The sequence below is a fragment of the Mus caroli genome, chromosome 14 (genome assembly GCF_900094665.2).
Source record: "Mus caroli chromosome 14, CAROLI_EIJ_v1.1, whole genome shotgun sequence".
Taxonomy (NCBI): domain Eukaryota; kingdom Metazoa; phylum Chordata; class Mammalia; order Rodentia; family Muridae; genus Mus; species Mus caroli.
In genome coordinates this window covers 24,542,939-24,569,575 of record NC_034583.1, presented here as the reverse complement: position 1 = coordinate 24,569,575, position 26,637 = coordinate 24,542,939, and the positions used below count along the sequence as shown (strand labels likewise).

The 26,637-nt window shown below is 37.8% G+C and overlaps 1 protein-coding gene across 1 annotated transcript in view; it reads right to left on the bottom strand.

Moving 5' to 3' along the window:
* Parg (poly(ADP-ribose) glycohydrolase) overlaps positions 1-26,637 on the bottom strand; it is a 101,459-nt gene that overhangs the window by 62,624 nt on the left and 12,198 nt on the right. Inside the window, exons 5-7 of the mRNA XM_021181844.2 lie at positions 25,182-25,304; positions 24,979-25,062; positions 19,510-19,584 (exon numbers count right to left, since the gene is read on the bottom strand). Coding sequence (XP_021037503.1) covers positions 19,510-19,584; positions 24,979-25,062; positions 25,182-25,304 — 282 coding nt within the window. The remainder of the gene's footprint in view (positions 1-19,509; positions 19,585-24,978; positions 25,063-25,181; positions 25,305-26,637) is intronic.

Here is a 26,637-nt window from a genome sequence, read left to right as displayed (position 1 = left end):
ATTCTCACTGACCCTAATACTAACAACTACTAATGTGTCTCCCATTTTCATAATTTTATGTCATGTAAGTGGACTCATAGTCTGTGTTCCTTCAACTGACTTTTCATTAAAAAAAATGTCTCAGAGATTCAGTAGGGTTGTTGTAGGCTCACCCTTTCTCATGGATGTTACTAATTACTAAGTCACACAGTGACTTCAACATCCCTCAAGGATTAGTTTTCTTTCCAGTTTTTGGTGCTATAGACTGCTGTGGTCACGTGCAACCATTCAGTGACTGATGCTATGAAAAGGGCACTGCGAGGGCTGCTCTTATGGGGCATTAATGTAGCTCTCCTGGGTCCTTAACTAATTCTCAGAAGAGGATTGTTATATAAAAGACCTTTCTGTGTCTCCCTGGCTTCTTGCCTCATGTCCACTCCATATTGCCATTTTCATGACAGAGCCTAAGAGGTCCTTGAACCTCCAGAACTGAGCCAAAAAACGTTTCTTTTCTTTATAAAGTACCATTCATTTCTAATTTTATCTGTTTTCTTTCTCCTTCTTATGGTTTACTTTAAAACAACAGAGAATTTCATTTTTGTATCAAAAACAAAAAAAAAACTTCAGATTGCCTCTTTTTAAACAGAAAATTAAAATAATTATATTCAGAATACCCAAATGCATACTGTTTAGTTTCCATATTAATATTTTATTACTTTAGCTTCTCCATTTGTCTGAATATCCAAGAATTCACTTTCAAATGCATTTTTAAGTTACAGCATTACCTTTCTGTCTGTTTATCCACAAAATAAAAGTAATCCCTACAGAATTACAGGACTTTCAACAAACAGCAGGCCTGGTTATGATGCTACATTATGCAGCTCCCTGCCTTGTTTAACATTTCACATACACTGCCACTAGTTAAACTTTAGGGATTCCTTCTCATCTCTGTGTGATGTTTCCTCCCACTTGTTTAATGGGTCTTTCTTCCATGACTCTGTAGCTGAACACACACACCTATAAGAGCAGTTACTACAGTTTATAATTATTTTATTAGTATTTTCCCCCTTGCCTCAAATGTACAAACACTGATCATATAAGGTCTGTGCTGTAAGCATCTCAAATCCTCAGTACCACGCACAGTATATAATATTCATCATTTGCTGAGGAAGAGTTGACAGACAATGGAAAAGCTAGGGATGTAGCTCAGTGATTGAGTCCTTGCCTAGCATGTACAAGGCCACAGATGTGTTCCCCAGTACCAGTACACACAGTAAAACAAAGTTAGTGAAGCTTGGGAGTTAGTAGAGCCCAGTGAGTAAAGTACACCATACTTATAAGGTACTGAGTTGGACACCCAGAAAACATATTTAAAAAACAAAGGGCATCAAAAGCAGTGCAGGAGAGGTAGAAAAACAGGTGAAGTGACAGAGCCCTGGAGCTTGCTAGCCAGCTAGAGAAAACTAGATAGCAAGTCCCAGGACCCTGTGAGAAATCCTGTCTCAACACAACAGAAGCAAACAACAAAACCTAACAACTGAGGTGGATTGCTCCTGAGGAATGGCACCTGAATGTGACCTTTGGCCCCATGTATACACATGTATACACATGCACATACAGGTGTACACACACACAGACCTCCAACCAAACATACAGAAGCCCACATACAGTTGGTGGTCATGAAAGCATAATTTGCCCCAAAAGAGCCCTGCAAAACAGAAAAATACAAGAAGACTCAAGAGGAAGTAAAGTTCAAAGGTAAACGAATTGATTTATACTAAACAACTGAGTGGCAGACATTAAGATTGAATGTCAAGGGTTTTCTCCCAGATCACAATGAAGAGTAGCTTAGAGAATGAAGTGCTAACTTAGAAACTTAAAAACCAGCTATAGAGCCAGATGTACATATATTCTCTAACACAGGAGACCCCTAAACTCTTCCTTTCCTTATGGAAATGGACATGGATGGTCCTATGGCTCTGCTTAACTCCCAGTTATGAAGGTTCTAATAGAATAGTGTTTGAGGGATACTATAGCTCCATGCACAAATTTAAAGTATATCAGGTAATGAGCCAGTAATGCACAACTACTTTGAAACCTCTTTCTCTTAAAAACAAAAACAACACCCCCACATCAGTAAACCTCTGAGGCCTACTGACTGAGCCAGCAGGACCACCTGTATTCACACTCCCTCTATCCACTAAGTGACTCTGACTCAGCCCCTCATCCACTCTGCACAGGAATGCTACATGATGTAACTGTGCCCTGCTGCTCAATCCCCTTTAGTTTCTGCCCAAGTACATCCTGATGTGTCCTTGCTCTGCTTGAAAGCTTTCAATGGTTTTCATCACCTTTTCAATACAGTAGAAACTCCATAGTTTAAGATATTTATTTACCTATATAATAGTAAATATTAATATTAGATAATTCAGCTTTAGATATCTACTTAAATATTAAAGTATTTAGTCTATCTTGACCTTGATGCTTACTTGGTCTTATTTAGCGTATCATAAAAGCTGATATCCACACAGACACATATCCACCCTCCTGCACATTTTACATACTGCAGCTCAACTATTCAGTCTTCCCCAGCACCAACTTATACTTCCATGACTGTAATGTCTTTCTTTAGTTCCTAAACAATTTTCTTGCTATCTTGTTCAAAGAATAATTGTTTCAAGGTCCATCTATTTTTCCTTTCCAGTTCTCTCCTGCAATTTTTCTGTGTGTGTGCTGTTATTTATGAACACGCTTTCTAACACTTACTGGAAGTTCCTTTAAGACAAGATTAATGGCTGGTTCCCCATGTGTAGAACAGTGATGTTCATGTGTAACAGTGTTAATAAAAATACTTTAACAGCCATCTATCTCACTCAGCCTATTTTACAAAGCTCGTCCTCCTTTCTACTGCTGTCCAGAGTTTCTACAGCTTAGGCCAATTACTACAGCAGGCTCTTAGAAGGTGGCTGAACTGTTGAAGGGCTCAGTCTTCTATAATGTATCTTAAGCCTACTGGAAATTTCACTAGCATTTTACAAGTCTCTTCAGGAGACAAGTTGCTATTTCAAAAATTAAAAGTAAGTAAAAATTACTAAGATGTTCAATGTTAACTTATTCTTTAGACATGTTTCAGAGCACAGAAAAATTAAACATTAGAAGAAAAAGAAAAATTATATCACTAAATTATGTAAGAGTTAAAAAATCAGCTAGAGAAGGTGAATGTTTCTAACATTTATCTGTGTACAACTCAGGCTGACAGTTGGGAGAGAGGAATGTGACAGCTTACAAGAAAACAAACTTACTCATTCCCCTTAATTTCTGAAGGCTCATGAAAGTCTGACAGGCCAGGCACAGGGTGATCTCTCATGTGTATCACCCGTCACAATTATGGCTTCAGTAACAACATTCTCTAAATATTAATACAGTACAACTGGTTTCCAGGAAATATCCCGTCTATTATTGTCATATTTAAGAAGGTGTCACAAATTAGCAGCTAACTAATCTGTAACTCTGGATATGACTGTTCAAACTTTATTTCATAGCATCAAAAGAGCTATAAGATAAATGCAATGGCAGAGAGCAGATGCTGTAAAGACCGAGTGACCTAGGGGTCTGCAGTAGAGACAAAGCACAGGTGTCTACAGAGTCACTTCACTCTGTGCTTCCCCCTTTTCCTTTGTTAATGAGCTATACATGGTTTCCCTAGTATCATGACTCAAGCTTGGGAAATATTGATAAAAATCATAACTCATTAAAGCATCTGAAATTATATGCACTAAAGAAAAAAGAAATATTCTGATTTTTAAAGTATTTTTCTTTTAACAGTCCTTAGACTAACTTGATAGTTATCTGCTCAAATACTATTTTTTCTTTCTAGCTGGGAGGGCAAGGGATGGGGAGGGCATGGTAGACAATGGAATCTTTCTATTTCTAATTGGTAAATTCTTTATTTTTGTTAGTACAATTACTTTCACTATTATCATTTGACTTACTATGTAACTTAAGGCAGTTATTTACTAGACATTGTGTATATTAGAAAACAGTAAAAACTAGGCAAAGACAGCGTTTCTTCTGACTAGTTTTATGTCAACTTTACACAGACAAGAGTCATCTGAAAGAAAGGAACCTCAATTGAGAAAATGTTCCCATAATATCTGGCTCCAAGTATTTTCTTAATCAGTGTTTGATGGGGGGTGGGGGACACGCCCATTGTGGATGGTGCTATTCCTGGGCTAGTGGTCCTGCATTCTGTAAGAAAGCAGGCTGAGCAAACCATGAGGAGCAAGTCTATAAGCTGCACCCTCCATGGCTTCTGCATCAGCTCCTGCCACCAGGTTCCTGCTGTGTTTGAGTTCCTGTGCTGATTTCCTTTGATGACTAACAGTGATGTGGAATTGTAAGCCAAATAAACACCCCTTTCTTCCCCAAGTTGCTTTGACAGCAGTTTCTCTTCATGGCAATAGGCACTCTAAGACAGGATTATACAAAGAGAAGAGAAGGAGCTCTGGGGAAAGCACGAGATCTTGTCAACCCTATTAGCAAGACGGTAATAACTACAAAACATTAGCAGCCCAACTAGATATAGCTTACATACCAGCCTCCCCAAAAGGGTTTCAAAAAACACATTCCACAAAAACTATGTACTGAATTTAAAAAATAAAAGGGTGCCAGGACAGCCAAGGCTACACAGAGAAACCCTGTCTCGAAAAAACCAAAAAAAAAAAAAAAAAAAAAAGGATGGGGGCAGAAGCATTAAAAGCCCAACTTAACACCCAGTATAGAAACACAGATGGGGGTCAAGTAAAGAATCATTTGGACACTGCCAAGAAACTAGGGACAAGTTCATACTCAGATGGCTGTGTTGCTCTGGGACATAAACTATATAGGCAGTCCTTCCATAGGTTTCATCAGAAGGCAGCTTCTTACTTCCTGGCTCAGGGAATCTCTTCATTGTGTGAGTACTACTGGAGGGAATGGAACGCAGACAGAATGTAGAGATTCTTCCCTTCTTCCCTAGAATCAGGATGCTTTGTGGTTGGATTCTGTCTCCAAGATTCCTGACTTTTGCCCATTGTCCCTAAACATCTTTCCAAACACAGACAAAGGAATCAGCCTTTAAGCCATGCTAACCAATGCCTTTTATTGACTGTCCAGTTTTTAACAAAGGGCAAGTGATAAATAGCTCTAACGGTTCCAATGTCCCTTACATGCATGTCAATCAGGGGTTTTGCCCTCAGGTCTACAAAACAGGTGGTGGTTTCTACTATGTAGTAGAGAATGCTTTGGGTCTGTACTAACTTTAGCCTGTCAACTTCAACCATATGCTTTTTGTAACAGCACATAGCTATCCATCTACAACTTATGTAACTGTTCTTTTGCTTCCAAAGAGTCTTTATCAAACTATTCAAATGGCATACAATACCTATCTCATGGATTCTACGAGGCATCTTCTGGATAGAAACTCAGATGGTTGAGCTTGGGCCTCAAAGCCACAATGGGTTTTTCTGGCCCTTTGGAGTCTACTCAGAGAACCAATTCTGCACAGTTATTTCCCACCAGATGATACAGACCCAAAGCATTCTCTACTACATAGTGGAAACCACATTCTATTCTGGAGGACACTCATTAAACTCAGGAAGTAAATAAACAGTTCAATAACTTCACAGTCCCTGAAACTGACTACACTGACTAAGGCCCCTCTTTCCCTAAATTTATATGAACAGAGGGGACTGTTGATATGAGTATTCTCTCAGATTAGCCTAGCTGCCTAATGTGGACAGACCACCTGAGTTGCCTAGAAGAGACACTTACCAACCTGTTCAGCTGCCTGTAAGTTGTGTAGTAACTCCAGGTTTCCCACTTTTAAGAATGGTCATCCAAGCTAAGGAGGACTTTTGGTGATGTATCTATTTTTTAATCCCTTCTGTTCCTGTAAGTAACCTCAACAAACCCACTGGTTCACCAAGCTGGACTTTGATGGACTTTACTTTTGGGTCCCTATCTGGAGTGAGGAGATGTTTATACAAAGTCTCATGAAAAATAGTTGTCAGACAACACTCAAGTTGCTGCACAAAGCACTCAACATGCAGCAAGATCTAGACTAGCCTTCATTTAGACCAACACTCATTGAAAAAACAAACAGAGAAAGGAAAACAAGGGGGAAAGATTTGCTTTCAGACCTCACTAAAGCCCCTTACAGCTGCTCCTAAACACATCTGCTTCTAATGAGTTTTTCATTGGCATTAATTTCTTGCTTTAGGAAATAAGCCATCAAGGACTTAAAAGTCTTAAAATTCAAGACTTCTCTGGATAGAACAAATTTCATCATAAGTATCTTGATTTCTTTCTTTTTTTCTTTTTTTTTTGGTTTTTCGAGACAGGGTTTCTCTGTGTAGCCCTGGCTGTCCTGGAACTCACTTTGTAGACCAGGCTGGCCTCAAACTCAGAAATCTACCTGCCTCTGCCTCTCAAGTGCTGGGATTAAAGGCATGTGCCACCACTGCCCGACTGTATCCTAATTTCAAATTACAACCAATTTGGGAACATCCTTAGACAAAATACCTCCACTCCAGTTCTTGAGACAAAATAGGACTTTAATCAAAAAGCCACATTATTTCTAAAATTCAATTCATTAAAAATGAAGATCTTGCAGTTTCATAAAATATGAAGGTTTTTCCTATACAGTATTTACTGTATAATCACTATTTTCACGCTAACAATACACTGCATAACTTGTGTTTTAAATGTTTTGTGCTCTATGAGACACTTTGAAAATGCTTTTAAACTTTTGATTTAATAGAATTAAATAACAGCTTACCAAACTTAAAATGCAATAAAGAACTGCATACAAATAAAGAACTGTACATATATATCTAGAGAGCTTCATTCTTTATTATATAGTATTAATAAACAAAACTACAATATGAATGTCTATTTGATTAAAGCTGAAACAAACCTAATTCTCAAAAGGTTTGAGGGTGCCCCCTGGTGGCAGATTATTTAGAAGAAAAAAATTCATGAGCAATTAAGACAAGCACTGTTAAAATAAAAATATTTTTAATTCATTAAATTCAACTTAGAAACATGATTATTTCAAGTGATATATCATAGAAAACTTCAAGCTATGATAAAAGTGCTAAGAAGTTACAGAAGTCATTGTGCATCTACTGTGTCTGTACTACCAGGTTGAGCTGTGTGAAGAAATAAACATACACACTACAAAGTTCTTTCCTTCTGGCATAAATCATGTATTCAACAGTCATAAGGGTCGTATCTGCTGACTCCCCCTCTTTTAGCTGTCAATCGGAGGTCAACTGTCACCTTACACAGCTATTTTGAAATGTCTCAGAGACTGTGGCTCACAGCTCATACTTCCATTGCTGGAGTCATGAATTATAAAACACCAGTCCCGTCTGGGAGAAGCTTAGCCTCAGAAGAAATACAGTTATTTCATACAGAACATGAGAAACTAGGCGAGTGCAGGGAGGGGAAGACAGTACTATGAGCACACAGAACTTTCAAAAGAGGCTGAGAGGATAGAAGAGACACCAAATCCAAACTGAGCCTTAAGGTTGGAGGAGGGGAGCAAATAGCTTACCAGAGAACCACAGTGAGGGTTTTAGACCACGAGGTGAAGGATAGGAAATGATGCCATAGAGGTGCACAGAGGCAACACTGAAGAGAACAGCACAGTACATGGGGTCAGCTAAACAGCGACTGCAGTATACCAACTTAGCCATAACAATATGGATGAGACAGTGCAATAAACAGTAGGCTGAGCATCAGGAACCTCAGGAAAGACAATGACAGCATCTGATAAGATGCAACTGACAGGAACTAGAGGCTGAGGTCAGCTAAAATGATTAACAAATTCTAATTCCATGTAGCTTCAACTCTCTAAGCCAGGCATGGTGGTGCATGCCTTTAATCCCAGCACTTGGGAGGCAGAAGTAGATCGGTCTCTGTGAGTTTGAAGCCAGTTTGGTTTACACAGTGAGATCCAGGCTAGCCAGGGTATACACAGTGTAACCCTGCCTCTAAAACCAAGATAAGACCGCTACCTTCACCAATAAAACCCCTCTATGCTTTGGTTTTCAGTCCTTCACTTGTGATACAGCAGTGCTTTACCAATGCCTAGCTATGGGGTAGCTGTGAGAACTAGAAGAGGATACTACTTTATACAATACAAAGTAAAGCTCTTGAAAATAAGGCCTGCCACTGTCTCCATCAGATAGCCACAGAGATTGTTCTAAAGAAAGTAAAAGGAATATCTTGCAGCAGATGCAAATCTTAGAGACTGAGCTAAGACTGAGCCTGGAATACTCTGTGATGTGTATGCAACAGGCACATCAGAAAGAAAATCTCTCTTATGGGAAGACAGGAATCAACTGCCAAGAAAGGGCTGTGTATGACAGAGCCTGAACAGCTTCAATGTTCCACTGCCAGAAGAAGGTGCCTTTTGTCTGTCTTTAACATGCTCTTAGCTGGGCGTGGTGGCGCACGCCTTTAATCCCAGCACTCCGGAGGCAGAGGCAGGCGGATTTCTGAGTTCGAGGCCAGCCTGGTCTACAGAGTGAGTTCCAGGACAGCCAGGGCTATACAGAGAAACCCTGTCTCGAAAAACCTAAAAAAAAAAAAACAAAAAAACATGCTCTTCCCATGGCTCTGAAAATATTCCATATTTCACTATACTGGACATGGTTCTTGCTTTAGAAAATGTCTTTTTATAGTACTCTTCTTATAATCAAAGAGCAAGGAACCCACTTGCAAAAAAGGAATACATAAGACTTAATGGGTTGCAACATACAATATTAAATGCAAATTAATTTAATAGGAATTAATTTAATAGGGTGAGATTAGAGCATGGAATCGTCACCCTTCTAACAGAGTAGGTGTCTGAATAATGATGCCAATACCAAAGCCACATTTAAAAGGAAAATTCAAATTAAAAAATGAAAAGATAGCAGCTAGAAGACATTGTATACTAGATTAATTTCATTATTAAAATACAGAACAAACTCTACTAAATCCATTTCCACTTTTGAGTATCCAATCCATCTGATATCCTTGTGTGCCAAGTGATAAATACAATCCAGTATTTTACCGTCAGAAAAGAACTAACTTCATCAATGACACACATTGAAAGCCTCCCTCAAAGCAAAGCCTCATTTCAATTTTGTCACTGTGTCCTATGGGGGGGATATGAACGACATTTAGAAGAAACATGAATACAGATCTGACCCATACTCCAGTGCACATGAACCCAGCGTGGAAGTGATGATGGAATATGGCACAGTCTATGTAAACCTAAGAGTTATAATTTATCTGCTTTAATATTTTAGTGACTCTGATTAGATGCCTTTTGGCTTCTACAGTTCTCATGAATTAAATTAGCTTGTGCTGTAAAGTAATGCCGACCTTATTGATTCCAGAGACTCTGAGTCACCAAGGGAAGAAGTCCAAAAAGGCTACTTCCACTGAACTCCAAGTCAGAGGCTTGAAAAGCTACAGAGATAAAGACATTAGCTGTAGTCTTATGAAACATCCCAAGCTGCTTCATTTGATTAGGGATTTGCTACAGGCTGTTCATGACAAATAGAACAAGGACATTTACAGTTTTTAAGTGTCCCAGACAGACCCAGAAAACAGATTATCTATTAATAATTCTAAATCAGAAGCTACAAAGTATGTGTTCATTAGCAAAAGCATATTTCTATAGTATCAAAAAGGAGGAGAAGGAGAGAGAAGAGGAGGAATGGGAGGAGGTATAAAAAGAAAAACCCACAGTGTGAAAGGGCTACAATGGAGAAAGCCAACATCCTTACTGATTACTGGATACAGAAGTCTGTTTTTGTTTGAAACAGTGGTCACCAAAACTACTTGTCTTAGGTTGAGTTTTTTTCAAACTATTTTAAAGACCACTAACATTCAGTAAAACATTTATAGAAAATCAGCCAGGAGGAAGGGCAAATGTCTTCAACACAGAAAAGTTCCTAAGCATTTTGATACAGTTACTAACCCACAACGTATGCTATATTCTGGGATATATCCCTGTGATGTGAAAGTACATTGATGCTCAAGTGACAAATATGCTCACTCTACTGACTTATGTTTTTCTAATGATGACTGACTTATGCTAAGTTTTGCCTAATCATAGCACATGATTCAGATGACACCCAGAGGCCCACCGGCCACTTGGCCCATTCTCAGCAGGAGCCACTACAATGCAAGTATGTGGTGAAGAGATGGGAGAGAAAGAGAAGCTGAATGGTTTTAGCACTATGAGGAGAGCATTTCACTGGAGATGTGAAGGTGGTGATGAACAGCCTAAGGTGAGTCGCCTGCACTACCACCAGAGGCCATGATGAAGTCCTGGCTAGTGCTGCCACCGAGGGCCATAGCTGTGTCTGTGGCCATACAGCAGCAGGAGTTGGTCTCAATGTCTATGACCCATGTTACCACCAAAGGCCATGAGGACGTTCCTGGTCTGGGCTCCTACCTGGGACCATGTTGATGTCCACAGGCTGTGCAGAAGTGGCCTCACCCACACCCATAACTAGCTGTGGCACTCAAGAGTTGGCCCCTCCCCTCACCAGCTGCAGCACTTGAGAGAGTGGGAACCACACCTCCCCTGTGCAGCACAGTAGAGCCGATCCTGGTGGAAGGGGTGTGGGTGAGCTGACCCTGCACCTCACCTAGGCAGCCCACCCAGTACATCTGGCTATGGTGGCATAAGTGGTGAGTTTAGAACCCAAGAGCATGAGAGTTGGAGAGCTGGTGAGCTGGCCAACTCAGCTACCACCGAAGCCCAAATATAGGGCTTTGAGTTGGCCCTCAGTATCTATGCCATCTATGAACCACTGAAGTACAAGAAGGCACAGGTCCTGCAGATCCAAAGCTATAGGATCTCCATAACAGAGGACAACAGGATATCAGAGAGAAGTCCTGGTGAGGATCCAGTATTAATAGTGTAGGAAAAGCCAGAGGCTTCAAACCAAACCGATGACTCATTGCAATGCACATTTGCAAGTAAAATAAGTGTGGACAAGAGGGTATACTGTGGGACACACTGTGATACACTGCAGCTTCCGTGATGATATATTTTATTTTATTTTATTTTATTTTATTTTATTTTATTTTATGGGGAGGATATAAGGGGGAAGAAGGGTGGATATAAAGTTAAGAGATGAGTGGGATTGGATGGCATGATATGAATTTACAAAGAATCAATAAAAATTTCTAAAAATGTAAGACTATTAATTTCCCTGTGTGAGAACTTTGCTAAGCTACTTTACTACAAGGTTTGCTGCTTTTCTGGGTTTACCGTCATGCTCTGCTAGTACATCATAACTGTAAGCGTCTCATAATCACAAAACTTGAAAAAAATGTCATTTAGGTATAGGTATAACAATACATACTTTGACCCAGGAGACAATAAATTGTGTTGGGCCTGCTTCAGAATCTTAAATTTTAAATTTTAAAACTCAGAAGGAAAGGATAAGCTAGCCATAAAATTTATTCCATTAATTTGCATAAGTATAACCCTTATCTACTGTTTAAAGTAAGCAGCATATAAGCAAAAATGCCAGTTCATTACTGATAGGTTTACAGTTTTTCTCACAGGAAAAGAGGCTTTAAGAAGCCTTTCCCCAACAACTCACAAGACAACAGCCAAGTGTACAACAAACACATTTGGTATTTTTAGAATTATAATAAAAGCAAGAACTGTACAGCTTCTTTTTCCTTTTTAAATGACTTAATTTATATTTATGTGTTTGTCTCTGTGTGTACATGTACATGCATGCAGGCACCCATAGGCTAGAGAAAGATGTCAGAGTCTGTTGGATCTACAGTTACAGGCAGTGGTGAATTGCTGGCAACAGAAATCCAGTCTTCTGAAAGAGTAGCAAATGCTCGCTCGTAATTGCTGAGCCATCACTGCAGTCCCCCAGATACATACAATTTCTAAGTTGCAATAAAGATAATTTTATATGTTCAATTGAGGTACAAAGAAAAACAATAGTTTCTAAAAGAGAATACATCACGTCTATACTACACAGCGAACAAAGTTTGCCTGCTTTAAAGGTTTTCACTCTTTCCTTATCTGTCCTCTTACTGTTCTATCCCCATCTCTCACCGTCTATTTTTGAGCCACAGATAAAAAAACCCAAACCAAAAAAACGGCATCTGTTGCTTACTATGGCTTTTATGAAAACAAAAACAAAAAACAAAAAACAAAACAAAATCAACAAAGTGAAGAAATGAGAAAACTATAAACACATACATCTTTTTATCTCAAGCATAAAATGAAAGATGGAATGGAAAGTAAACTACAATCTTTAGGTTTACTTCTTACAACTAACCCAGCTGCTGGAAAACAGAAAAGGTTGCTACATAAGCCAATTTTAGGCTCTTTAATATTTTGCACATATCATAAAATATATTCTCAAAAAATTTATGTGTATCAAAACCAACCCCATGGTTTCTTTCATTAAAGCCTTTTGTTTCATTTTGGCATATTTTGTTAGCTTTTTCTTTGTCTGTTTTGATTTTTGTGTTTGTTTTTGAGAAAAAGAGAAAGAACATCAAATAGTGGAAGGGAGGATGTGGGAGGAGCTGAAGGGAGGGAAAACACGATCAAACTAGTGTATGAAATATTTAAGTTACAAAAGCATGTGTGTGGGTTAATGACAAACTGTAAAGCAAACGTCTGTGTCACCCCCACCATCCACGCCTGGAAACAGAAGAGGCTCCTGCTCAGGCTCTGGCTTTACTGTGCAGCACAAGCTTCAAGTTCACTCAGAGTGAAAGGAAATAATGCCACAGGTGCTGAAAGATGTTTAAAGCTCCTTTATAATGCATTAAAATAAGAGAATCTTTACTAACATACAGGGCATTTCATTAAAATCTCCAGTGAAAAATGCCAAGAGTAAGAATATTGATCCGTTTGGAATATAAATTATTGAAGTGCTTGGATTTAATTTTGTGGAACGCCACACTAGAGCACCATAAAAAACATGATTTGTTCCCAATCCTTCTAACAGCTGGCAGTAAGGAAGGCCAACACTAGCACTCAAGATTCAAAACCATTAAATAACTGCAATTTCAACATGGTGTACCTAATATAAGTAACTATAAATTACAAATTAATAGATTGATGTCTGTGAGGTTTTTTTTTCTTTTTGCTGGCTCTTGACAAAATAAAGATGGCTTCAGCAATCCTTCTACTTCCATTCCAAAACAGGGTGCTCATGTGTCACAAGTAGAACTATGGGTCCCATGAGTCTTACAAAGACAGAGGTCTGCAGGTAACAACAGTAATGAAAAATCATGCTTTATTATTAGTGTTAATAGAATGTTAAATTTCACTGGATATTCCTCTTTATGAAGCATGACACTCAGCATTCCAAGGTGACCAAAAGATAACAATAATGTTTAAAATATTGTAAGTAAGGATCTTCATTGGCTTTTCTACAAAGAAATGATAAATCCTTTACGAAATCATTATAAGTTAAATCATTAACTTAATTTAAATATTATACAGAATAAACATGTATTGAAATGTCACATTGGTATCTATAAGGACATAGTTTTTAAAGGTCTTAATTCTTTCCCTTTTTAAAGATTTACTTAAATTATGTATCTGAGTACACTGTCACTCTTCCCACACACCAGGAGAGGGCATTGGATCCCATTACAGATGGTTGTGAGCCACGATGTGGTTGCTGGGAATTGGACTCAGGACCTCTGGAAAAGCAGTCAGTGCTCTTAACCTCTGAGCCATCTCTCCAGCCCCAAGTTCTTAATTCTTATCAGTTAAAAAATAAATTTAAAAATCAAAAAACAAATTCTAAATCCTTTAGGTAAAAAATATTTAAGAATTCTTAGATTGAAAAGCATCCCTACTCCAGAATATAAATACAGTTTAACAGAAAAACTGCAAAACAAACATCATTCACTTATAATTTCAAACTAGCCAAGCAATGATTGCCCCTGCACTAAAGCACTCCTTTTCCATTCCCGCTGCCATCTGTAATGTCTGACACTCACTTCTCACTAACTACTGAAGGCATGGGCAGCACTGTCCCTGTGGGCTATGCTAGACAAAGGTCTGTATTATTCTTCCAAGATGTGACAGACAAGAAAACACACACACACACACTTATTAAACATCTAAATTACGTGGTTAACTACAAGAACAGTGACAGAATAGCTATTCTATCAGAGCAGAAAAAAATATCCTAAGTCTCTAGATATGCTTTATACAGATATTCTCAAATCTATAACACTGTAAGGGCTTAGAAAATGTCAATTTGATAGACTACTGTGCAATCATTAATACTAAAAACTATAAAGCTATAACAAAATTTTATAATATATAATAAGACATTCTAAACATATATCTAAGTATAGACATAACTATATCAGACAAATATAAATATTTAAGACATTATACACACAGGCAAGGACTTGAAGAGTGTAGTAAGACAGTTAAGCATTGGATCTGGTTTTAAGTTCCTTTAACCCTCTGCATGTTGACAAAGTAAATAAAAACAGAAATGAACCCTTTCCCTAAAGAACTATAAAACCATCATCTGCACCTGCGTAATCACCTTCTATTTACGATCTACACTAAATCTACACAAACTTGCCATATATATATCATCCTGACCCTTTTGTGCATGCTAGGGGCAAGGTCTCCAGAGAAAGAGGTAAGTCCTGGCTGAGCAATCTTATTAGAGAGGAAAGGGGAAGAAGAATGAAAGGATGAAATAATTAGTACCCAGCAAGGTCAAACAGTCACCAATGGGATGCTTTACTTCCATCTCAAGGTATCAAATTTAATATTAGTTTAAGGAAGTAAAATATCAAATCCACTTAAAGTCAAGAAAATTACAAGAAAAATACAAATGTTACTTTCAATAACTTAAATGACAAAAAAACCCACTGTATCAATTTGATTAACCATTCAATGCATCAGAAATTAAATCTCTTTAAAAAAGCAGACTCATTAAGATTCAAGGATACCAAGCTATCCAATTTCCTGTCAGGAGGATAGATAAGGAATCTATTACTTTATGGGTGTCAAGGGTCAAAAGCTCAATAAAATAACCCTGAAATTACTGGCACTAACTCAAAAGGCACAATTAATTTGGATTCTAACAATTATAAAAGATGCCCAAAAGCTTGCTTTTTGTATAAACTAAAAAACTAATTCTAAAATTCATCCTGAAATGAAAAAGATTCAAAAAAGCTAAATAAACAGCAAAAAGAACCAACGTAGAAGATACATGCTTTCTGATTGTAAAACTCACTACAAAGGTAGAATAATCAAACCTAGGATAAACTTCCACACATACAGGAACTTAGGTTTTCAGCAGAGTACCAAGCCAAATAGAAATAGAGAACATGTTTCTAACAAATGGTGTTTGGACAACTAACTAGCCATAATCAAATTAATGAAACTAGACCTCTATTTTCCTATAATAAATGCATGAAAATGAACTAGAAATTAATGTTCACAAAGAAAATAAACTGCCAGACGTGGTGGTGCGTGCCTTTAACCCCAGCACTTGGGAGGCAGAGGCAGGCGGATTTCTGAGTTCGAGGTCAGCCTGGTTTACAAAGTTAGTTCAGGACAGCCAGGGCTACACAGAGAAACCCTGTTTCAAAAACAAACAAACAAACAAATAAACAAACAAAAGAAAAGAAACTGAGAGCTAGCAAGACAGCTTAGCAGATAAAGGACATTTTCCAAAGCTTTATGATCTGGGCTCCATTCCTGAAACCCACATGATGGAAGAGAACTGACTGTGAACAGCTGTTCTCTAATCTCCATATTTTATGTGTCTGTAGAAGTGTTCCAGCATGCACATACAGCCCAGTAAATATTTTTTTTAATTTAGAGTATAATAAAACTGAGCCCATTACTCACATACTATTTGCAAAACTTAATGTAAAATGAGTACTGTAAAGCCTGTGCATTGGCGCATGTCTTTAATCCCAGCACTCAGGCGGAGACAGACAGGTGGATCTCTACAAATTGGAGGCCAGCTTGGTCTATGTAGTGAGTTCTAGAACAGCCAGAAATACACAGTGAGACCCTGTTTCAAAAATAAAAACACATTTAAAAATGGGTCATGTATCAAGCACATGTATAAGTATATAAAATTATCAGAAAAGGGCTGAAGAGACAGCCCAGCAGGCTGCTTGCTGCTCCTACAGAGGTCCTATATTTGTTTCCTAACCAAATTGCTTAATTATGCATATCGCTTGACCTCTATTTAAACCAAAACCTCCTATCAGGATTCTGAAGACATCCTTAAGGGACAAAAAGTCACTGAACTTCTATTAGTTTCTCCTCCTGGTGTGGCTTTACTGAATATATACTGTTACTTTTCTCTGAAACTAGCCTACGGAAGATGAGTGGCCATATCTGGGTTTTCAGCATTACCAGGGCCTAGGCTTTGACTCTAACCACTATGGAATCACACTCAGTACCGACAGCTTTCCTAAGTGGGTGTCCCACATCTCTGGCATCTACAACATAGCTCCACTACAACTTGAGCTTTACTTAACATCTTTACACACAGGCTGTTTAGGACCTCCACACAGAAAATATGACTGCTACCTGCTGCTGACTCAACAGGTTTTCTGGAGCCTTCATGGATCTCTGCTCAACAATCTAGCGTTTGCATCCTGCATGCCTGCAAAAGTAGCTCCATGTAGAAAAGACTTAACTTACACACCTAGCTAAAAAGCAGCCTGGCCCCTTCACCAGAAGTTACAGCAGTATTTGAGAACTTCCCAGGGTGGGCCTAGGAAAATATGGCCGGGGGAGTCGTGCTCAGGCAGAGCAGCTAGGACAGTTTCCTTGTTTAGGAATTCTACTTTGAAATAAATTTGCATTTATATAAGCAGCTGGGGTCTTCCTCTCAAGGTACCTTTTCTGTTGTCCCAGTATGAGCCATCCTTAATTATACTAAAACCTTAATAATATAGACTCTTTAACATTATCCCCCTTTATACAACTTTAACCCAATTCACTCTTTTCTTACATATTTTCACATCTTTCTGCTGCTTATTTTGCTCTGAATTTTCATCAGTAAAAACATTGAGCAATAACTATCCCACAACCCAAACGCTACGCTGTCTGGAAAGTTCCTTACTCCATTACTTTTGATTTCCTTCACTTAGTTTTCAGGATACAACAGAATGTGGTCAAAGGCGTTTGCCTGAATCTAGCAAACAGCTTCTCCAGTCCAGTTTCCCTGAGCCTGCCACACAATGAATTGGAAAGCACCACTGTGCAACATGCAGTCTTACAGATAGATGTGTGTGCTCATTACACACTGTGGAAAAATAAAAAGAGAGCAGTGCAATGTCTACTGAGTCAACTGCATCTTCATATTTCAAGACTATTTCCAATCAACAAACAGTATTAACATGAAGTTTTAAATAATATTCCTGTCTACCCCTGACAAAGTAGTCAACTATGTTCATCTGGATCACCATCAGAAGTCCTAGAGAACACAGACTCTTAGTCTATAATGCCACAGGAAATGAAAAGACAGGACACCAGAAATGTCATTAGCTCAGAGGTCACTGTATCTGAGAGTGCTGTGGGCTTGGGGAGGGATTGGTGACAGAAATAACAAACATTTCACTCTTTGTTAATTTAAAGCATTTTTCATCTAATAATCTCCTCTATTGATTGATAACTCTGTAAACCAATCTGTACACTTGGTCACAGCAGAAACCACAATTATAAACATTTACAGTTCCTGACAGTTATATAAGTAAGGCATTGCACCAAGTGCTACCAAAGACACAAAGCTCACAATGCTCAAGTCTCTACCAGCAATGCTTCAAACTGTTAGATGATGCCAATAATAAAGTTAAAAGTCCCAAAAGACAAATTAAGGCACCCGTCATTGAAATTAAAAACGTAACATCTCATTTTGGAAAGGGTATGCAGAAAAGTCTAAATCTGGAGAGCTGGTCGCTTAGAAAATGAGGCAGCAGGCAGGAGCAAGCTATGTACTGAGCAACATTACAGATGGCTGCATGTGACTGGGCTAGACTGTTTCCACCAGGGACAAATGATGTCACCTTGGACCAACAAGCCCATCTTGAAATCACAGCTACTCATTTATGAAATGGAAAAATAATAATGATTTTAATTACCTCAAAATTATTTACCCAAAAGACGGCTAGGTAGGAAAAGGTTCTAATGTGACGAAACAAAATAGCTCATGCTCACAGTTTAATAACTATTCTCTCTTATATAATCAAAACTAGGGAGGATTAAAGGTATTTTAATTCATAATGTTTTAAACCAATTTTCTATTATGAGCAACTGAAGCATAAGGACTTGAGAGAACTCAAAATAACTGAGAAATGTAAATAACCCAAATTGTATATAGTTTTTAAAAGACTGTAAACAAATCTATTCCTGAAAAGACTTAATTACTTAACAGAAGTATGTTGCCATTGTTTGGGGCAGCTCTTTTTGATAAGTAATTTACACTTAAAAACATCTTAGTAACTACACCCTAGGATATTTAGCTTTGTCAAAGCATCAAAAACTCATGTTCACACAGAAATGAGTACAAAGTTCAAAAGAACTTTAATTTAAAACAAACAAACAAAAAACAAAACAAGGAAGCCACCCAAATGTCTTAGACATTTATGGTGTTTACTGCATAGTTTAGGCTCAACTAGAATTCTTTATGTGCAGGCTTGTCCTAACCTTGCAATCTGTAGCCTCTTTAGTGCTAGAATGAAAACGTGCACCACCGTACCTCACTCTAAAATGCATTAAGGAAAGGTTTCCTGGCATTTTTTGTAGAGAGAGGTGCTGCTGCCATCCTGCTCTGGACGTGCTCTTACCACGCTGACTGCAGAGAGCGGCTGCAGCTAGGGAGAAGCACTTCACAGCATACATGCGGAGGAGGAGGAGCTATGTACTCTAGTGTCTTTTCACCTAAACCTCTAAGTCCTGGAGTAATCTAAAGAAACAACCTGAGCTATAGGAATATATACATATACATAAAACACAAGCTACTTCTGTATAATTACCCATATACACACATTACTGTTGTGTAAAATTTAGCAATCTACATATTAGTATAGTATTATTTTATATATCAAGTCATGATACCTGCGTGGTGGCTCATATTTGTAATCCCAGTGTTGAGGAGACTAGCAGGGCCATGAGGAGTTCACAGGCAGCCTAAGTTAAAAAGGGAGACCCTGTCTAAAAACCCAAATGGGGAGGGAAATGTAGTCATGAAAGACAGTTCCACTGATGATGATAATAGTATTAACAATTTAAGAAAAAATTACTTTAACAAAAAAAAATTTTTTAAAAATTACTGAAACAAAATTTCAAACCCAAATTATCTACCTAAGACAAGCATTTAAAAAAAAATCATTAAATTAAAATAAAATTTTGTTGGTATGAAGAATTGTATATATTTTTCTCAGACCCTTTTATAATAATAATGATAATAATAAGCACACTTTTACCTTATCCCAGAAATCAACCAAAGCTGTAAAGTCCCATTTCTTAGAATATGCCACATTGTATTTCAGAATAGCATCCTATGGAGAAAATAGAAACAAAAACCTTATAACACAGTCATGTAAGTTCTGTTCTGCAAATTACTTCCAGTAAATTTCTTAATGCTAAGCAAGTTTCCTTCTGACATTATCTATCTATTCCACATTAGTAGCTATGGAGAAACAGAATGCAGACTAATTTATTATTCACATAAGACAAATGAGATTATAAATGTTAAGCAATAGGAAGAAAACATAATTACCCTAAATCATGCATTCTAAATGGGGACAATGTACTCCAACTGGACAAAAATCAGACCTTAGGGAATTAAAAAAATAAAAAAATTACAATGATTTGTGGTTGACATCAAATATATGGTGTTTCATGCACATATATTATATGTTGTCTATTTCTCTCTGTGTACACACACATATGTATATTAAGATCACTACACACACAGAGTTATATATACTTTATCCATTTAGATATTCTCATACACAACAGATACATGGCTACATGTAGCACTAAATTACCACCGGGAAAGAATAAGGAAAGAAAATGTTTAAAAGAAAAATGATTGAAGAACATTATCTTAAAGTACAAATTGGGATTTTCCCCTCACATTAAGCTGTGTGTGTGTGTGTGTGTGTGTGTGTGTAAAAGAGAGAGGATGGGGCAAGAGAGAGAGAGAGAGCGCGTGAGCGTGAGAGCACAATGGAGCACACATGGCTGTATGTATGGATATGTTCCTGTGGATTCATGGACAAGTATGTGCATATACGTATAAAGGTTAGAGGTCCATGTTCCGTGTCTTTTTCACTTGTTCTTCACTTTATTTCTTGAGACAGGGTCTCTCCCTGAGCCAGAACTCACTGACTGAAGACTAACTGGCCAGAGAGCCCCATGGGTCTGCCTATCTCCATCTCCCTAAGCACTGAAGTTATAGACACACACTCAGCCTTTTTAAATGGGTTCTGGGGAGCCAAATTCAGGTCCTTGTGCTTGCATGGCAAGTATTTTACTGACTGATCCATCTTCTAGGCCCTACTATTAACTATTTTTATAAAGTATAAAATATAACTTTGTTAGTATGAGGTGCTGGAGATGGCTCAGTGGTTAAGAGCACTGACTGCTCTTCTGAAGGTCCTGAGTTCAAATCCCAGCAACCACATGCTGGCTCACAACCATCTGTAATGAGATCTGACACCCTTGTCTGGTGCATCTGAAGACAGCTACAGTGTACTTAGATATAATAATAAATAAACCTTTAAAAACAAAAAAAAAACTTTGTTAGTATCGAAAAGGTATATATACTTTTCTCTAACCCTTCTACAGAGTTGAATCATTTTACAGCCAAAGAAGTAAGCACACTTCTATTTTATCACAGAAATCAAGCACAGCTGTAAAAAACTGTATAACGATACAAAGCCTACCAGTTCACACCAATTATATATTTATATAGAATGGTAAATCAAACTATGCCATCTACTGGTGAAAGTTTTAACTATCTTGAGTAAACGATACTATACACTGGGTTTCCACAGTTAGATATTCATAAAGCAATCTATTAGTTGTGCAGAAGAAACTATTATTTATAATTAGTTCTTATCTAATTCTTTAAAATATCTACTTTGCTCATATTTTGTATCATTAATAAACTAATAAGTAGAATTCAGTAACCAACTATATTGATAATTTAATTTTTTTTCTGAGGGAATATACAAGTCTGAAATTCACTGAGTTAAATTATTACTATAAAGGTTCCACACTGCTTTATCACTAAAAAAATTTATAAAAAGCTTCCTAGAAAATATTTCATGTTACACAATGAACAAGTATCGACATTAAAGCCCAAACCTATAAAAATATATCACATTTACTAGGAATCAAGGGATAGACACAGTCCTTCAGAAAAGAAAAACATTGGCCAGGCAGTGCACACCTTTAATCCCAGCACTTGGGAGGCAGAGGCAGGCGGATTTCTGAGTTCTAGGCCAGCCTGGTCTACAGAGTGAGTTCCAGGACAGCCAAGACTACACAGAGAAACCTTGTCTTGAAAAAAAAAACAAACATTAACATTAACCATAGGGGTAATAGCTTTTATTTTTCTCTCACAAGCCATAAAATAACATTTTCTCTTAAGAATGAAAAGATGTTTAAAGAGTTATTTCTAGTCCTTGGTAGGTTGTTTTAAAATGTTATGATATAGTAAATAATAATGTCTACAAACAAATAAAATGGCCAAATGATGCATATATATATTTAATCACAAAGATGAAAAACAGTTTCTATTAAACACTACAGCATATATATTCTGAGAAACCTCTCACACAAATTATAAGCTAATCTTGAGTGGAAAAAGGAACAAATTTTTTTATCTGAGGCCAGAGTAGACAGTGAAAGCCATTATAAAGGGGCAAGGATAATCTTTGGGGGTGACAGAAATGCTATGTATCTTGACTGTGGTGGGGACTTTTCAACAGTAGATACAAATGTCAGCCACACCGCTTTTACATGATTCCTCAAAGTTGATAAAAGAAAAACATGTTAGACACTGCTCATTTTCTAATTCCTGTATCATTTTTTATAATTAAATTAACCCAAATAAAGTTACTGCATGGTATCTACGGAAAACTGGTTCAAGCCCACTCCAGGATACCAAATGCGCATGTTCAACTCTCTTATGTAAGTGGCAGAGTACTTGCATATAATTGGGCACACCCTCCTTTATACTTGGGTTATTTATAATTGCTAAATCAATGTAAATAATATATAGACAGCTATAGGCTATTGTTTAAGGAATACCTGAAAAAAAAAATCTGAGCATGTTTAATTCTAGCCACAACTTTCTTTTCTTTCTTTTTTTGAGGCAGGGTCTCATACTATACTATGAAATCATTACATCAGTCATACCAGTCTCAACCACACAGCAAACTTCATATCACACTTGAATGCTGGGATTAGAACCATAACAAGTGCTGCCATGCCTAACTCAGATGTCTTACTTTAAACTGGTCAAATCCAAATACGAGGAATACTGATGACTAATGCTTACTCCCCATCTGTGATGCTGTTAAGTGGGCTGACTGGATTGACTTTGATCCCAGGCTTTAAACCCTACCAGGAGTCTAATAGGAGTCCTTCATCAGGAAAGCTGGGTGTTAGTGTGTAGTTAGCCACCAACTACTAAGGTTGCTTTTAGCTCACAACAATAAACACAAGGCTCTTTCTGCACAAATTATCCAGTACACTATTAACAGAAATAGTACTAAGGATACTGTTTCTCTTTTAAACTCTGAACATCTGATTTCCCCAAAGCTACCCCTGAATGAATAGCACAAAGATTATAGTGATCCCAGGCTTAATATTTACTTCCTTCCACATACCATTCTTTCGGTGAAGAAATTACTCTAAGTAGATATAAGAAATGTCGACAGATTACATTGTTTTGTTGATAATATAAAATTACATTAAAGCAGTTACCCTATCCTAAAGTAATCAAGGTGCCCTGAGGAACTGCTGAAGAGGCGAGCAGACCAATCCACAATGCCATGATTATTCTGTGTGCTTAAAGAAAAACTACGAAGATTCTTTAAAAAAAAAAAAAAAAAGGCCAATTAGAAGAACAGTGCTTTCCCAACAGCACTTGGACAGTCATCACAAAGTGTTCACCAGTCTATGAGTCTGGGCTGTGAAGACGAAGGCCCAAACACCACAGGCCTGAGAGGTAGTGGTGCTTTACACAGGTAAAACAATCCTAGTGACCCACTGCACCAAGACATGGGGACCGCAGAGGATCTCAGTCAAAGTGGGCACCATAGCTATTTGCAAATTAATCAACAAGAACATCTCACCTTTGTACCCACCAATATCCATCAACTGTTTACAATTGTAAAGAAAAGATTAAAAACAAAGTAACTATTTTTATATAGCATCTGAAAAATACTCAGTATCTAATTTGGGGCTTGGATAAATCATGAAAAATATGCAGAGAGGGAGAGGGAGAGAGACTATTAACTATAAATAGTTTTCACCTTGATCACAAAGACAAATCAAATGCTGGTTTGTTATATTTAAAATGGAACAAAATGAAAAGTGATGTGTACCTACATGAGAACTGTGTGCGGCTTCTAAGTTTTTGTGGAGTTATATGTTTGTACAACTATTTGTATTGAGCACTATGCTGTTCGGCTATAATTCTCTAACAAAATATGCATGTTTATGCCTATTGTAGATATTAGGGGGAAATCTAATGATTACCCTATGCTCTTAAATAAAAAATTAACATCCTAAGACAACTGACAGACCTTGAAAATCTTCATTTGGAAGGAGCCAATTTAAAGGGTTCACTACAGAATTAAAAAAACAAAAAAAAAAAGACAAATGCCAGGGATAATAATGTCCCTCAGCTTTCCATACAACTTTAAAATACAGTTTTACAAGTTTATTATTGAAAGACAGGAAGTGGGTCATGGTAGGGCACACCTTTAATCCTGGCACTTGGATCTCTGTGAGTTTGAGGCCAGCCTGGTCTACAGAGTGAGATCCAGGACAGCCAGGGCTATACAGAGAAACCCTGTCCCAGGGGGGAAAAATTGCTGTTTGAAAGGGATAAAATGTTCAAAATACAAATTTATACACATATCATTTTCATGTAAAGAGAAGAGGAGGAAAAAACCCACAGGAACTATAAAAGCTTAGAGCTAATGTGGCAGAAACTATGAAACCCAAGAAAGTGACCATAACAAACCAAGCCTCTGAAAAGAAATGAACACCATTTTCATAAAGCACAAACACATGTGCAACTATTTGTATAAGTACTATGCTGTTCGGCTATAATTCTCTAACAAAATATGCATGTTTATGCCTATTGTAGATATTAGGGGGAAAAAATCTAATGATTACCCTATGCTCTTAAATAAAAAATGTACTGCTCATATGTAAGACTGATAAATAATTAAATTCCTAAAGTAGTAAGAGCAATACAAATAGAATATTTAATGTGTATTCTAATCATCAGTAGGCTCACTTTCCCTTTAGGCAAAAAGTGCTAAGGTCATAATTCTTTCTTGAGCTCCTGTTAACACATTGCAAAAGCATAATAATTTTAAAACAAACCAAAAAAGAGGCTTAAATGAAGGAAATTGGACAAAACCAAGAAACTAAATTCTTATTGCTGGTTCACCAAATTATTCTATGTGGCTGTAGGCAAGTCATTTACAAGTCTCAATTCTTCTACTCTATTACTAGTGATACTATGGAAACCAAGAATTTTTCTAAAGAGCCTTCATTAAATGACAGAACACAAACATTGCACATGAAGATTGCTGCCATCTGGTCTACTCTATTATGATCAAAAAATGTCTCTGAGAAAGAAAACGAAAGGACCTACCTCTCAGCTGGCTCTATAGGAGACAGGGTTGAAAAGAACATACCTTCAAGTTCTGGGGCCGTGTGAATTTGTTGAGAAGTGCAGTCTGAATGAGCTCCCACCTACTCCCTGCAGTCCGCTCACCATTCTTACAGAGGGAAAAAAGGGCCAGGTCAAAGCATTTTAAGTTGTTTTGTATCACAAATTCAAAAGCCAACCCGCTAAACCACGACCCAGGAACTAAAATACTTGCAATTTTATATTTACCTCATCTTCCACAGGGTACAAGTTTTGTTCGGAACAAGGCATTTTCACATGTTTGTTATCCCACAAATCTTTGTAATGTGTTGGAAAAGGTTTCGGAACCTCTCCTGCTCTCAGAAGGTCTACCTGAAATACAATGTCAATTAAAAAAAAAAAAGTAAGTGCATAAAACTAAACATTCCTTCCACAAAACAACACACAGGAAGCAGCTCAAGCAAATGCTATAAAGTGGAGGCCAGCTCCCAGGCAAGAAAGCTCACCAATTCCTCTGAGGGTGTTGCCACCCCCATTTTAGCAATCACCACGTCTTGTGATTTTTCCCTCAGTGCTTGCCTAAACTTCTGTGACGGCCTCCTATGTGCCTTTTCTACCGCCAGCAGCTCCAGACACTGACACCCTGTAGACTCTTCTTCACCTTTGGAATAACATCATCCCTGAAAACAGCCCATTTTAGAATCTTTGCCCAAGCTTCTACCAAAATACCATTCATTCACAAATCAGAAACCACACAACAAATTCTTTCATATCACAGCTGTCTCTATGCTTGTGTGTATACGGCTTCCTCTTTTAATTAAGTTAATAGCACTTACCATCTCCTTATGTTATGGATTTAAACCTGAATTCTCATCTTCACAGCTAGCTTTGTTTCGGTCATCACCGTGCCGTCTTTATAAAGTTTAGATACATAGTTAATATAGTTCTTGGTTTTAGCAGACCACTATCATATGAGACAACACTTGTTTTTCTTTTTGGTGTGTGTTTGTATGTGTTCATATGAGTGCAGAATGCATGAGCAACTATGTGTACATACATGTAAGACCAGAGGCCATAGGTCAATATTCAGTGCCTTCCTCTATCACTATCCACCTAACTTAAAAAAAAAAAAATCATCGTGTGTGTATGTCATATGGTGTGTGTGTGAGACACACATGCCATACATAAAGTGAGTGTAAAGATCAGTGATTCTGAGGTTCACAGTCAGGCTGTCAGGGTTGTACAGAGGCAAGCACCTTTATCTGCTGAGTCAGCCCACAAGCCATCCACCTTAATCACCTTGATGTTTTGAGACAGCAATCTCTCTCTCACTAACCCTGGAGCTCTCTGAACTGCCAGACGGACTGGCTGGCCATTTTCCTGTATCTACTCCCTCACCTCTTAAAATTACAGGTAAGCACTGTCCCACCCAGCTTTTTCAAAAAGATTTATTTTTACATTCAGTTATGTGTATATGTCTATGTCTTATGCCATATGCACAGGAGTACCCATAGAATTCAGAGGAGTGTGCCATATCTCCCAGAACTGGAGTTATAAGTAGTTGTAAGCTGCCCAATGTGGGTGCTGGGAATCAAACTGAGGTCTTCTGAAAGAGCAGCAAGTGCTTTTGATTGCTGAGCTGCCACGCACTCTGGTCCAGTCAGCTTGACAGGCTGAGAGGCTTGGAAGCTACTCACNAGGCAAA